The sequence below is a fragment of the Engystomops pustulosus genome, chromosome 7, assembly GCF_040894005.1.
Source record: "Engystomops pustulosus chromosome 7, aEngPut4.maternal, whole genome shotgun sequence".
Lineage (NCBI taxonomy): Eukaryota > Metazoa > Chordata > Amphibia > Anura > Leptodactylidae > Engystomops > Engystomops pustulosus.
Window position 1 is genome coordinate 136,645,065 of NC_092417.1, and position 14,723 is coordinate 136,659,787.

The 14,723-nt window shown below is 43.8% G+C and overlaps 1 protein-coding gene across 4 annotated transcripts in view; it reads left to right on the forward strand.

The window, feature by feature from the left end:
• The window catches only part of C7H11orf68 (chromosome 7 C11orf68 homolog), a 43,534-nt gene that overhangs the window by 7,394 nt on the left and 21,417 nt on the right, over positions 1-14,723 (forward strand). For 2 of the 4 annotated variants that reach the window (XM_072117910.1, XM_072117914.1), the window contains exon 2: positions 11,940-12,058. The exons of the other annotated variants lie outside the window; for them this stretch is intronic. In XM_072117910.1, the coding sequence (XP_071974011.1) occupies positions 11,940-12,058 (119 nt within the window). The remainder of the gene's footprint in view (positions 1-11,939; positions 12,059-14,723) is intronic. 4 annotated transcript variants of the gene reach the window in all.

The window sequence follows — 14,723 nt, forward strand, 5'->3', positions numbered from 1 at the left end:
ACTTAATTTCTAATCGGCCAATCACATGGCGGCAACTCAGTGCATTTAGGCATGTAGACATGGTCAAGACAATCTCCTGCAGTTCAAACCGAGCATCAGTATGGGGAAGAAAGGTGATTTGAGTGCCTTTGAACGTGGCATGGTTGTTGGTGCCAGAAGGGCTGGTCTGAGTATTTCAGAAACTGCTGATCTACTGGGATTTTCACGCACAACCATCTCTAGGGTTTACAGAGAATGGTCCGAAAAAGAAAAAACATCCAGTGAGCAGCAGTTCTGTGGGTGGAAATGCCTTGTTGAGGCCAGAGGTCAGAGGAGAATGGGCAGACTGGTTCGAGCTGATAGAAAGGCAACAGTGACTTAAATCGCCACCCGTTACAACCAAGGTAGGCAGAAGAGCATCTCTGAACGCACAGTACGTCGAACTTTGAGGCAGATGGGCTACAGCAGCAGAAGACCACACCGGGTGCCACTCCTTTCAGCTAAGAACAGGAAACTGAGGCTACAATTTGCACAAGCTCATCGAAATTGGACAGTAGAAGATTGGAAAAACGTTGCCTGGTCTGATGAGTCTCGATTTCAGCTGCGACATTCGGATGGTAGGGTCAGAATTTGGAGTCAACAATATGAAAGCATGGATCCATCCTGCCTTGTATCAACGGTTCAGGCTGGTGGTGGTGGTGTCATGGTGTGGGGAATATTTTCTTGGGCCCTTGGTACCAATTGAGCATCGTTGCAATGCCACAGCCTACCTGAATATTGTTGCTGACCATGTCCATCCCTTTATGACCACAATGTACCCAACACCCAGCAGGATAATGCGCCATGTCATAGAGCTGGAATCATCTCAGACTGGTTTCTTGAACATGACAATGAATTCACTGTACTCAAATGGCCTCCACAGTCACCAGATCTCAATCCAATAGAGCATGTTTGGGATGTGGTGGAACGGGAGATTCGCATCATGGATGTGCAGCCGACAAATCTGCGGCAACTGTGTGATGCCATCATGTCAATATGGACCAAAATCTCTGAGGAATGCTTCCAGCACCTTGTTGAATCTAGTCCAGAATCTGGTCCAGGGCTTTAGAAACCTGAGCTGCATCATGAGAGGAGTCCTCTGACCAGAGCTAGAGGTGCTGCTGTGTGTGATACAAGCCTGGAGGTAAAGACTGCCAATGCGTTTGTTTTGTACCCTTAGCCAGAGAGGGAAAAAGCTATTGTATTTGCTAGCGCCTAGACGGGCAGGTATTTTTGTTTTGTATTTTATTTCTGTCAGTTATGCGCCTGTACAAGTTGGACTTGAAACCACAACTGACAATAAAGACTGGAAGTCAATCCAGTGTTTGGAACTAAAAGTCTCTGTGAACTGTCTTGGCTCTCGCCAGTGAGCTGAACCCCTACAGTTTGGTGGAGGATGTGGGCAGTTCCTTAAAGAGACAGAGACTTGTTTCAACAGAAAAATGGAGGAACTTATAAAACAGCTTGTGCAAGCTAATGTTAACCTTCAGCAGGCAAATGCCTTACAGCGACAGGTGCATGAAGAAGCCATGAAAGCCCAGCAAGAGACCAATCATCTGTTGGTGAAAGCTCAGCAGGACATTGGGCGGGAGCAGCAGCAGGTGAACAAAACTCTCCAACAGCAAATCCAAGCCTTGGCGGAGAGACCTGAGGCACTACAAGCCCCGCAGCAGGCACCCCGGCAGCTGGTGCAAAACGCCATGAGGAAAATGACCACGGAGGATGATGTAGAGGCTTTCCTCGGCACCTTTGAGCGTATTGCTGAGAGTTCCCGGCTTCCTGAGGACCAGTGGGCAGAAGTGTTGGCCCCCTTCTTAACAGGTGAGCCCCAGAAGGCTTATTTTGACCTGAGGGTGCAGCATGCCAAAGTGTATGCTAAACTCAAGGGAGAAATCCTAGCCGACTCGGGGTTACCCTTGCTCTCCGTGCACAAAGTCTACACCTGGGAGTATGACCCTGCCAAGCCAGCCAGGTCACAGATGTATGATTTCTTCCACCTGACCAACAAATGGCTGCAGCCAGAGGAGCTTACTGCAACCCAAGTTGTGGAGCGGGTTGTCTGTGACCGCTTTGTCCGTGCTCTACCAGCAAAAGTACAGAGATGTGTCGGGTATTCAGATCCACAAACTGTGGATGAGCTGGTGTCCAGAGTGGAGCGCTTTACGGCTACAGAAGAGTATCTCCAGGTGCTGTGTCCCACATCCCCTAGGAACAACAGAAAACCTTCATCTGGTAAGACTATTCCTTATTCTAAAGTGGTAAAACTGCCATCTAAAGAGGGTGGGTCACCGTCTTTTGGTCCTAGAGACCGGCCTACAAGTCCAAAACAGGACTCTGTGTCTAAAGCCCGGGGTCAGGTAGTCTGCTGGCACTGCCAAGGACTGGGACATATCGCTGCTAACTGCCTGGTGCTAGGAGAACCTATGGAGTGTGACTTGGGAAAGTGTGGGTCCTTGTTTGCTAGACCTTCTTGTGCTGCACACATGGACAATGCATCTGAGAGACAGACCTGTGTAGTACAAATAGGTTATCCTGTTTTGGCATTACTGGACTCGGAGTCTGGTGACTTTGGTACATGCAAGTCTGGTGGACCCTGACAAAGTCCAGACTTGCCGCATGGGTGTAATTTGTATCCATGGAGATACTAAGGACTATCTCACTGCTGTTATAATGGTGGAAACTACTTGTGGGACATTAAGCCATGAAGTCGGCGTGGCTAAAAACCTGTTGCACAGTGCCATTATTGGACGAGATTTTCCCTTATTCTGGGATTTGTGGGAAAATAAAAACCGTCAATTGTATAATGTGCATGATTATGTTAACCTGTCTGAACATGTCTCTATGTCTGATACCTCAGCTGAGCCTGTCATTGCTGTACCTTTAGAGCAAGAGGAGCCTAATAATTTTCCTTTAGAGGTCCTTGCTGGGGATACAGAGGAAACAGTTCCTGATTTAGAACTTTCCCAATTACAAGTATCCAGGGGAAACTTTGGTACGGAACATCTGAGAGATCCGAATCTTGTTAATGCCTGGAAAAATGTAAAAGTTATTAATGGTGTACCCCAAGAACCAGGCGTTGAATTGGTGTATCCCCATTTTATGGTACACAATGACTTGTTGTATAGGGTGAAGAAAACCCCAACTGATGTAATAGAGCAGCTTGTTGTACCGCAGTGTTTTGTAAAAACGATATTGGAGCTAGCTCATTCTCATGTATTAGGGGGACATCTAGGGGCTGAGAAAACCAGAGAACGAATTGAGAAACTTTTTCTGGCCGGGTATTTATAAAGCAGTGGATGTATTTTGTCAGTCCTGCCCGGAGTGTCAAATTAACACTCCTCAGCTGCATTTTCGCAACCCACTCATTCCCCTTCCAATTATTGAAATTCCTTTTGAGCGTATTGCTATGGATCTTGTGGGTCCACTTCCCAAGTCCGCCAGGGGTCACCAACACATCTTAGTGATCCTAGACTAAGCAACCCGTTATCCAGAAGCAATACCGCTCAGGAATACCTCATCTAAGGTCATAGCAAAAGAGCTGTTCCAAATGTTCACCAGGACTGGTATTCCTAAAGAAATACTCAATGACCAGGGGACACCTTTCATGTCTAAAATTACTAAAGAATTGTGCCGGTTGTTAAAAATTACACATTTTACGCACCTCTGTGTATCATCCACAAACCGATGGGCTAGTGGAAAGATTTAATAGGACACTGAAAGGCATGCTCAAAAGGGTGGTGGATAAAGACGAGAAAGACTGGGATTGTCTTCTTCCCTATTTAATGTTTTCTATAAGGGAGGTTCCACAGGCATCTACAGGGTTCTCACCCTTTGAACTCCTTTATAGAAGACATGTACGAGGGCTCTTGGACATTGCTAAAGAGACTTGGGAGCAGGAACGCACACCACATAGAAGTGTTGTTGAGCATATAGCTCAGATGTAGGACCGCATAGCAGCAGTAATGCCAATTGTTAAAGAGCATATGAAAGGTTGGCTCCGGCTAGGTATGTCACTACTCTGGACCTTACTAAGGGCTATTGGCAGGTTCCATTAACTAAAGAGGCAAAGGAAAAGACTGCTTTCTCTACCCCAGAAGGCCACTATCAGTATAAAGTACTCCCTTTTGGCCTACATGGTGCACCAGCCACTTTTCAGAGGTTAATGGACCTAATTTTGGAGCCTCATAGAGCATATTCAGCAGCCTACCTAGATGATGTGGCTATCTTTAGCCAGAATTGGGAATCTCATCTAGGGAAGGTACAAGCAGTCTTGGATTCCTTGCGGGAGGCCGGCTTAACCGCCAACCCAAAAAAATGTAAAATTGGTCTAGAGGAGGCTAGATATTTGGGGTATAACATTGAAGAGGAGTCATCAAACCCCAAAGCGACAAAATTGAGGCAATTAAAAACTGGCCTCAGCCCATTTCCAAAAAGCAGGTCAGAGCCTTCTTAGGCATAGCGGGCTATTACAGGAGGTTTGTGCCAAACTTTTCCACTATTGTCGCTCCTCTCACAGACCTTACCAAGGGGTCAAAGTCCAACATGGTAAAGTGGAATGAGGAGGCAGAACAGGCTTTCCAGCGATTGAAGGAGGTGTTGTGTAAGAGGCCGATATTGATTGCTCCTAACTTTAAGGAAGAGTTTATACTGCAAGCAGATGCCTCTAATGTTGAGTTAGGGGCTGTCCTTTCTCAAGTAAAAAATGGGGAAGAACACCCTGTAATGTACCTCGGCAGAAAACTAACATCTGCTGAAAAAAAATTATGCCATAATAGAAAGGGAATGCCTTGCTCTAAAGTGGGCCATTGAGTCTCTGAGATATTATCTCCTGGGCAGACAATTTAGACTAGTCACAGACCACTCGCCCTTAAAATGGATGGCCCAAAATAAAGGAAAAAATGCGATGGTGACTAGATGGTTCCTTGCTCTGCAAGATTTTAAGTTTTATGTGGAATATCGTCCAGGAGCTCAACAAGGTAATGCGGAAGTGTTATCACGCGCACATTGTTTAGTGACACAAGTTGCTCCTCCCCACAGGTCTGAGCAGAGGGGGAGGGTATGTAAGGCAGTGGCTGGAAAGGTCATCAATGGCATCTATATTCCAGCTCGGTTTTTCTCCTATGCTTGGTAAAGGGATGGCCATTGATGATTAATCCAGGTTCTGGGGCTGTGTTAATGGAGCTCGTTAGCCGCACCTGGTCCAGGGCTTTAGAAACCTGAGGGTGCGTTCACACGTTGCAGTTAAAACTGCATCGCAATCAGCTTTGAGGTGCAGTTTTGTCAATTGAACAGGTGAAAGACATGAACTGAACGAGTGAATGACATTTGTGGAGCAGGTTTCCCCTTCAAAATCAAATTCACTCGTTCAGTTCTTGACTTTCACCTGTTCAATTGACAAAACTGCTCCTAAAACCACCTCAAAGCTGATTGCGATGCAGTTTTAACTGCAACGTGTGAACGCACCCTGAGCTGCACCATGAGAGGTGTCTCTCTGACCAGAGCTAGAGGTGCTGCTGTGTGTGTTACAAGCCTGGAGGTAAAGACTGCCAATGCGTTTGTTTTGTACCCTTAGCCAGAGAGGGAAAAAGCTATTGTATTAGCTAGCGCCTAGACGGGCAGGTATTTTTGTTTTGTATTTTATTTCTGTCAGTTATGCGCCTGTACAAGTTGGACTTGTAACCACAACTGACAATAAAGACTGGAAGTCAAACCAGTGTTTGGAACTAAAAGTTGGACTCAGCGTCTTTGTGAACTGTCTTGGCTCTCACCAGTGAGCTGAACCCCTACAATATATATATCTCAAAATTGTATCACAATAAAGTGAAAATCGCTCAACACTACATATTGGGTATCGCCAGGTCCGTACAATAAAATTGTTACTGAACTCATATGGTGAACACTGTGTGTGTGTGTATATATATATATATATATATATATATCACAGAAAAATTATATTGTCTCATCAGACCTCATGAAAAGAAAAGAATAATATGTGATCAAAATGTAACATTCACCCCAACAATGCCAATAAAAAGTTCAGCTTGTCCCACAAAAAAACAGCCCTAAAACAGCTTGGTATACCAAAAAAATGTTATTCTTCTTAGAACATGGTGATGCAAAAACAAACAAATTTCTCAATAAATTAGTTTTATAATCTGCAAACCAAGTCAACTTATAAAAAACCTGTATAAATGGATTATCACTGTAAGCGAGGTGACCCATAGAATAAATATACCGTATACAGGCAGTCCCCGGGTTACATACAAGATAGGGTCTGTAGGTTTGTTCTTAAATTGAATTTGAATGTAAGTCGGAACTGTATATTTTATAATTGTAATCCCAGCCAGAACTTTTTTGGTCTCTGTGACAATTGGATTTTAAAAATGTTGGGTTGTCATTAGAACCAGGATTAACACTAAAGCTCAATTACAGACACCTGTGATAACTGTTATAGCTGTTTATTGTAGCCTAGGACTAAAGGACAATAAATTACCAATATCCAAAGGTCCGTTTGTAACTAGGGGTTGTATGTAAGTCAAGTGTTCTTAAGTAGGGGACTGCCTGTATACTCGTGTATAAGCCGAGTTTTTCAGCACAAAAAATGTGCTGAAAAACGTCCCCTCAGCTTACAGTTATACACGAGTCATAAAAAATATTAAAAAAATAAATAAACTTATATACTCGCCCTCCGGTGGCCCCGACGTGGAGCGCTGCTCCCCCGATGTCCGCGCGGTCCTCTTCTGGCTTCCGCGCCCGTCTTCTTTCTTCTCTAACTTCGTGCTGGGCGCCGCCATTGTTCTCCCCCAGGCGGCGCCTAGTATGACGTCAGCGCGTCATACTAAGCGCCGTCCGGGGGAGAACAATGGCGGCGCCCAGCACGAAGTTAGAGAAGAAAGAAGACTGGCGCGGAAGCCAGAAGAGGACCCGCGCGGACATCGGGGGAGCAGCGCTCCACCTCGGGGCCACCGGAGGGTGAGTACCGTATATACTCGAGTATAAGCCGAGTTTTTTAGCAAAACTTTTGTGCTAAAAATTCAACACTCGGGTATACAAAATAATAAACTTACAACTCACCATTCCGACGGCCCGGACAGCTCCTCTTCATCTTCATGCCGCAGGTCCGCGGCAGCTCCGTGGCTGCGCCTCTTCTGTCTTCATGCCGGCTCGGGGCTGCGACAGCTCTGTGCGCACGGCCTGCCCGGCACTCAACTGTGATGTCCGGGCCGTCGGAATGGTGAGTAGTAAGTTTATTATTTTTTTTACCGGCAACAGGGGGCTGGCAGGCTGTATGCACAAAGGGGCTGGCAGGCTGTATGCACAAAGGGGCTGGCAGGCTGTATGCACAAAGGGGCTGGCAGGCTGTATGCACAAAGGGGCTGGCAGCTATATATTGGGAGGCTGTGACCAATGCATTTCCCACCCTCGGCTTATACTCGAGTCAATAGGTTTTTCCAGTTTTTGGTGGTAAAACTAGGTACCTCGGCTTATACTTGGGTCGGCTTATACTCGAGTATATAAGTTTATTTATTTATTTATTTTTTTTTAATGCGGGGCAGTGCTGTATACTACTGGGGACTGGCTGTATACTACTGGGGGCAGTGCTGTATACTACTGGGGTGGGCTTATACTCAAATATATACGGTATATTATTTTTATGGTATGGTGTTAAAGCCAACCTGAGGAAAAAAAAATAAAAATACAGTTAATACAATTAAAGTGAAAGTCTCCTAAACTACAGCATTCCCTATACACATTTAATAAAGTACAAAATCATGAAAGATGGCGATACGAAAATAAATGAGATTTTCTCAAGATTAGTTTTTTTTCAGTGAAACTATATAAATGAGCTATCACCATAATCGTATTGATCTACAGAATTAAGATAATGCAAAGCCTATGGTACCCCTCAAGATGAGGAGAAGAGAGTTAGGCAATATGACAATATCAAGAGTAAGTGTAAAAAATGACAATCTTTATTTATGCAAAATTAAACACAATTAAAAGTTATTGAGATATGTATGACAGGGTAGAGGGGTAATTATACAGCAGAGAAAAAAGACAGTCATACCCGGACACATGTGGATTATATGAGAATAAGTAGAAGGGCTGGTATATGTAGGGTAGACACCGGAGAGTAGCATGAACCAATGGTAATGGCACAGCATTGCTCCTGCCAGATAATGGTGAAACTTGAAAACGATTTGACATCTAACCACCTGTATTGTGGATGATTTTGCACCGTGTCCGGGGATGACTGCGTTTTGGCTCGTCTGGGCTAAATACGACTTAAAAACGAAATAATGGATAATTCAAGTATGCAGTATGGGTGACTGGGCCAAACACTACACTACTAAATATAATGTTCATGTTGAGAAAGGCATTTGCCTAATATTTCTTTCTCAGTCCTTGTCAACGCATTATGCACCTAGGAAGTATTCCAACTAACTTACTCAAGCTGTTATAAGTGCTTAGTGTAATACATCTACTTCCCAGAAGTATGGTTTCCCCTACACCTCCACATCGCCACAACAGGAGGATTCCCGCACCCCCAGGGACAGGAAACAAAAGTACCTGAACCCTTTACATGTAACGCCTCCTCAACACTCACCAGTTCTTGTTTCCTGTCCCTCGAGATGGATGGAACCCAGTGGCGCTCTGCCATGAAGACGTAAAGCTGGGGACGCCTTTGGTTAAAAGGAGGCTGCATAGGTTACAGAGGTATCGGGCAGCTTAGCGGACTTGCCTTCTCCGTACCTCCGGCTTAAGTTCCTACAAATGGCGGCCTCGGACGATTTCCCACACAGACATGGTGGCGTGGGAGTGGGATCCAGCACGTGTTCGTGCAAGGAAGTGCCCCATGGGGCGGTATACTGACGTTATGCCTCCCCCTTACATGACAGACGGAATCTTCAGATCTGCCACTGCTGGATGATGATTGGTGCGCCAGAGTAGGGGGTGGAGCCAGTCGGGAGTTGCGTTTTTTGCCGTGGAAACTTCAGAAGTTTCTCCATCCTTTCTGTCTAGCTTTAAAACCCTGATTAAAACGTTAACAAATGTAGCTGACAAAAACTAACACCTGCTAATGAGCCCCAGCCTTCTACCTCTAGAATGCCAATAACACCCGTACGTCTGCTGTTTCTGATGTGGTCTCTGATGACGATTCTGGGAAACCAGAGATCGCAATAACGCCTCTACAAGCGTCTATGACGCATGCAGAGGCTGATTTACTCTCCAAAAAAAACCACCAAGCGTATAAATACGCTTGGCAATTTAATTGTGTTACCGCTGTCTGTCTCTAGACAGTAGCGATGTGCAGCTGCCGCCTGCTAGTGTGTAAGGGACAGAGCGGACAGCGGAGCTCAGACACAGAGCAGTCACATGCACATGGACCCACTACACTGCAGAGATGTATCTGCTCCTCTCCTGCAGAAGAGGAGCTCAGGCCACGCCCCCTCAGCACGAAGCAGTCACGGTCTTCTCCCAGCTGCTCTGTATCTAGCAAATAGAGAGCAGCAGGGGAATCACATTACACTGAGGGGCGGGGCAAGGCACAGGCAGGAGGACAAGGCATGTGACCACTACTGGGGTCTCTGCTCCTCCTCCCCTCCTGACCCGTCTCTAGTTCTAATAGATACAGCTGCACATGCGCACTAGCAGACTTGGCAGAGTGAGGGAAAGGAGAGTGGAGGAGCGTTTGATTCCAAAGGTGTTAGTTGTCATCTGTGGTGAGGGTCCTGTGCCTGCTGTGGTGGTCCTGTGCCTGCTGTGGTGTTCTCACAGGTTTGTGTGACTGACCTATTGTATTCCCAGGGAGTTCAATTGATGAATAGTGGTTACCTGAGCCTGACATAAGATGTATTCAATAAATTACAAAATAGTTATATTTGATGTTCCATGCATAGGTGGACTACATGGGACACAGGAGGTGACCGTGATTTTTCAATGTTCACAAGAGCTTACATTCTATGAGGGGGAGGGGGGGGGCAAGAAGTGACAGTGCTTGTCCAATGGTCACAAGAGCTTACAATCTATGAGGAGGGAGGGGGGGCACAGGAGGTGACAATGCTTGTACAATGGTCCCCAGAGCTTACAATCTATGAGAAGGAGGGGACACAGGAGGTGACAGTGCTTGTACAATGGTCCCCAGAGCTTACAATCTAGGAGATGGCAAAGGGAGAATGGAGGTGACAATGCTTGTACAATGGTCACAGGAGCTTACAATCTATAAGAAGGAGGGGACACAGGAGGTGACAGTCCTTATACAATGGTCACAAAAGCTTACAATCTATGAGGAAGAGACACAGGAGGTGACCGTACTTGTACAATGATCCAGGCATTTCAAGTAAGGGATAATTAAATAAATACCCCAAAGACCCCAATGTTTTCATATTGTATTGAAACTCATTCTATTGAACAAAATCCTCCCCGAACCAAAACACTTGTGCTCAGTAAGTAGAAACTTTATTGCGGCCAAATACATCTTGCTAGTTAGTGAACGCAAGTGCATTGGTCAGAAGGCTTATGTTTTTGGGAAGGACTATTTACTTTAGTAAAAAATAAACCGTGTAAAAAAAAGTGTCATGCCCTCAACACCCCAAAAAGTAAATGAAATAAATTTAGAGGCGGCAGCCTGCTCAGTGTGGGGAGGTAGGGGGTTTGGGGCTGGCTGTTAACAATGTATACGACTAGGAGTTATATATTTGTATTACTGAAAATTCCATACTCTTCGTCGGCTAAAAATACTCCTCAAAAATGGTGAGAGGAGTATTATTACCCTTCTGGAAAAATGCTTGTGTGACCTCTGTGGGAAACCTTTTTGTATGCCAGAAGATTCTTTACTTAAATCCCTGAGAGAGGCGATGTGATTGGAGGAAGTAAAAAAAGCCTGTCTATCCAGGATCAGATGTTTCAGGACCTTTGTGATGTAAAGATCCAGAAAAACGTACAGGCGTATCAAAATTTTTTAAAAGGAAGTATCTTGATCTTCTGGGACGCTGTACTGAAGGTGCTTGCGCCTATAGCGAATATTTCCAAAAAAAATCTCTCTCCTCTTTGAAGATCTAGGAATACTCAAGGATCCTATGGATAAAAAAGCCGACAGTCTCCTGAGAAAATCCTGGGTAAATTCAATGGCCACGGCACATACTCTGAGTCTGGCTTGGACAATTAAAACATCGCCTAATGTCTGGCACATTAACAGAACCAACTGTACCAATCCTACGTCAAGCTACAAATTTTGTCACAGATGCATCAGCAGACCTTATAAGGATGACCAGATTGGCGGCTTTAACAAATGCAGCTAGGACGACAACTTGGCTGAACCTATAAACTGATGATGTTGGATCCAAGCGCAAGTTATGTGTCTCACCCTGTGAAGGAGACCGTTTGTTCGGGAAAGGATTAGATGACATTTTAGAAAAGGCGCCCGACAAAAAAGGTTTTCCAATGGAACCCAGGTACTTCCAACATCACCAGTCTTTTCGAGGGCAAAGAAGGGCACTTGGGTATGTCAGAAGAAGAGGTGGACCAGACAGCGCACAAGTGGTCAGAGGCTGATTAAAAGGGTTCCTCTTCAACCCTAATATCAATAAAGGATGCACAGACCAATGACGCCAGGCTTCCTGCGGGGGGGGGGGGTTAAGGTGTTTCTATCCCGCCTGGTTCAGTCTATCTCCCCAGGGTAAAGGCGTTGATAGAGGGAGGCTATCGGATAGTTCAGTTCCCTTCCTTCCAGAAGATCCCTAATTGTAAAGGATCGACTAATCCAAGCAACATTTGAGTCATAGATTCTCTCCTTTAGTGACAAAAGAAGTCGTGTACCGGTCTCATCCAGTCAGAGAGGTTTTTTTGTAAGAAACAAAATGGCTTGTTCAGAGGCATTTTCAATCTTAAAGATTTTATTTTTTTTTTCTGAAATACAGGAAAGTCAAGAGGAGACAATACGGTCTACAGTGCAGGCTTTGGAGAAGAACCACTCCATGGCAATCCTGGTTCTGAGTGAAGCCTATTTTCATAACCCGATCCATCGGAACTCCCAAAGGTAGCTGAGAGCACTTTACATAAAAGGGGTACTTCATCATTTCCAATTCCAGGCATTACCTTTTGATATTTCCTCTGTCCTGAGGATATTCACAAAGGTCATGGTCCAAGAAGTTGCAGGCCTTTATTTAAGAGGGATTCATGTAATCCCATACCTGGATGATTTACTATAGTCTGAAAAGAAAAAAAAAAAACATAAAAATTCAAACCATCCCATTTCTCTAGAACTGATAAAAAATATAAGTAAATGGTAAAAATCATAAACATGTTTGGTATCTCCGGGTCCCAAAATATCCGATCTATCAAAATATAATACGTTTTTCCGTGGTTTAACCCCGTAATGGAAAATGGAACCCAAATGCCATTTTGAAAAATATTTAAAATTCTATAAAAAGCGATCAAAAGGCGGTACAGTCCTTAAGATGGTAGCATCAAAAACTTAATCAAAACTCGCAAAAAATTACACCACACACAACTCTGTTGGCTTAAGTCTGAAAAAGTTATTAGCGCCAGAAGATGGCAAAATGAAGATTTTTTTTTTTGTACAGGAGGTTTTCATTTTTGTGAATGTATGAAACCTTAAAAAAACCTATATAAATTTGGGATCTTCGTGATCGTACCGACCCAAAGAATAAAGTAGTCCCTCCATGTGGGGCGCACAGTGAAAGCCGTAAAATCCAAGCCCACAAGAAAACTGCAAATGTATTTTTTCACAAAATTCACTGCATTCTGAATTTTTTTCCCCGCTTCCCAGTACAAGACATGGAATATTAAATACCACACTATGAAGTGCAATTAGTTACCCAGAAAACAAACCCTCCTACAGCTCTCTACATGGAAAAATGAAAAAGTTATGGATTTTTGAAGGTGGGGTGTGAAAAATGGAAACGCAAAAATGAAAAAGGGCCTTTATAGGGTTAAAAGACCTCACATTTCCCTCTTTTCCCCACCTGAAACAACTGATACAAAAAATACATTTTCTGTGGTATTCCTCAATTTGCAGAAACTGGCTCATTTCATAGATCCCTAATAGGGTTTGAGGAACTTGTATCTGCAGAATATTCCCACCCTAAGCTTATATCCAAAATCTAAAAGAAATTGATTGACATTCTCCGCTCTGCACCTCCACAATATATTTCATCTTGGGAAAAATCACCTTGGATTCAGGGGAAATCACTCGGATACTTAGGTCCAGTTGTGGGCCTTCACAATGTATCACTATCCAGTAAACTGGTTTTAAGTTAACTTCTAGATGGTACAAAACTACATTTCCTGTACATAAAATGAACAATTACTTTTCAGAGGTCTGTTGGCGATGTGTTAACGATGTAGACTCGTATCTTCACTTATGGTGGGACTGTAATAAAATCAGAACCTTCTGGGAACATGTTGGCATTTGAAATCAGAAAACCTGCTGATTACCCTGCCTTCTTGTTTGTGATTGATTGGTCTCATTGCTATATAACATGCTGCTCAATGGAGCATTGAGAGAGCCCTGTTACATCATTGGACACTGTGATCATGGTGGTATTATATAAGGTCTTGTTATATCTGCTACATCTACCCCATGTATGTATGTGACCACATGAAATTACAACATGCCTCCATGGATTTTTACTCCTGCCCATCATCCATTGAGGCATGCTGTGATTTTTTTGGGGATCAGATACATACATGGGGTACACGTTGCAGATGTAACGGTCAGTAAAAATAAAAACAAGGACACGGTTTTTTCGCTCATTTCTCGCTCTCCACCTTCAAAAATCCATAACTTTTTTCATTTTTCCATGTACAGAGCTGTGTGAGGGCTTATTTTGTGCATAACAAATTTTACTTCTCTGTTCCATTATTTATTATTCCATGCCGTGTACTGGGAAGCTGGAAAAGAATTTCCAAATGTGGAAAAGGTGTTAAAAAAAAAAAAAAAGGGTGAGACCAAATATATCTAGTTTTTTTATTGCGTTTTAACACCTTTTCAAAAGTAACGATTGTGTACGAAAAAGAAAAAATACATTTGCCATCTTCTGACGCTAATAACTTTTTCATACTTTTTTGTACGGAGCTGTTGGTGGTGTCATATTTTTTTTTTTACAAAATGAGCTGATGTTTTCATTGCCATAATTTTGAGAGCTGTACAACATTTTGGTCACTTTTCATTCCATGTTTTATTTGATATAAAATAGTGTAAAAGTCGCGTTTCGGACATTTGGGCGCTATTTTCCGTTATGTAGTTCACAGCCGGCAATAACGGTTTTGATCGGGCATTTTGGGATGTGATAGCTATTGTGTCTGACTTTTACTGTTTTATTATGTTTTATATCAGATCTAGGGAAAGGGGGGTGATTTAAACGTTTAGGCTTTTAACTTTAATTTTTAAAACCTTTTTGAAACTTTTTTTTTTTTTACGTTTAGACCCTCTAGGGTACGTTAACCCTAGATGATCTGATTGTTCCTACCATATACTGCAATACTATAGATGGCGGCGCCCATGTGTCAGTCTTTTAAATGCCGCCAGCAGCTTTGCTGGCAGCATCGGAGGAGTTAATAGCCGCGATCGGTGCAAGACCGCGGTTATTAGCGGTGGGGGTTTGCTGTGCCCTCTTTAAACACCCCCTGCACCTCTGTGCGCCGTACAGCTACGAAGCAGAGTGTCAAGGGTTTAAAGG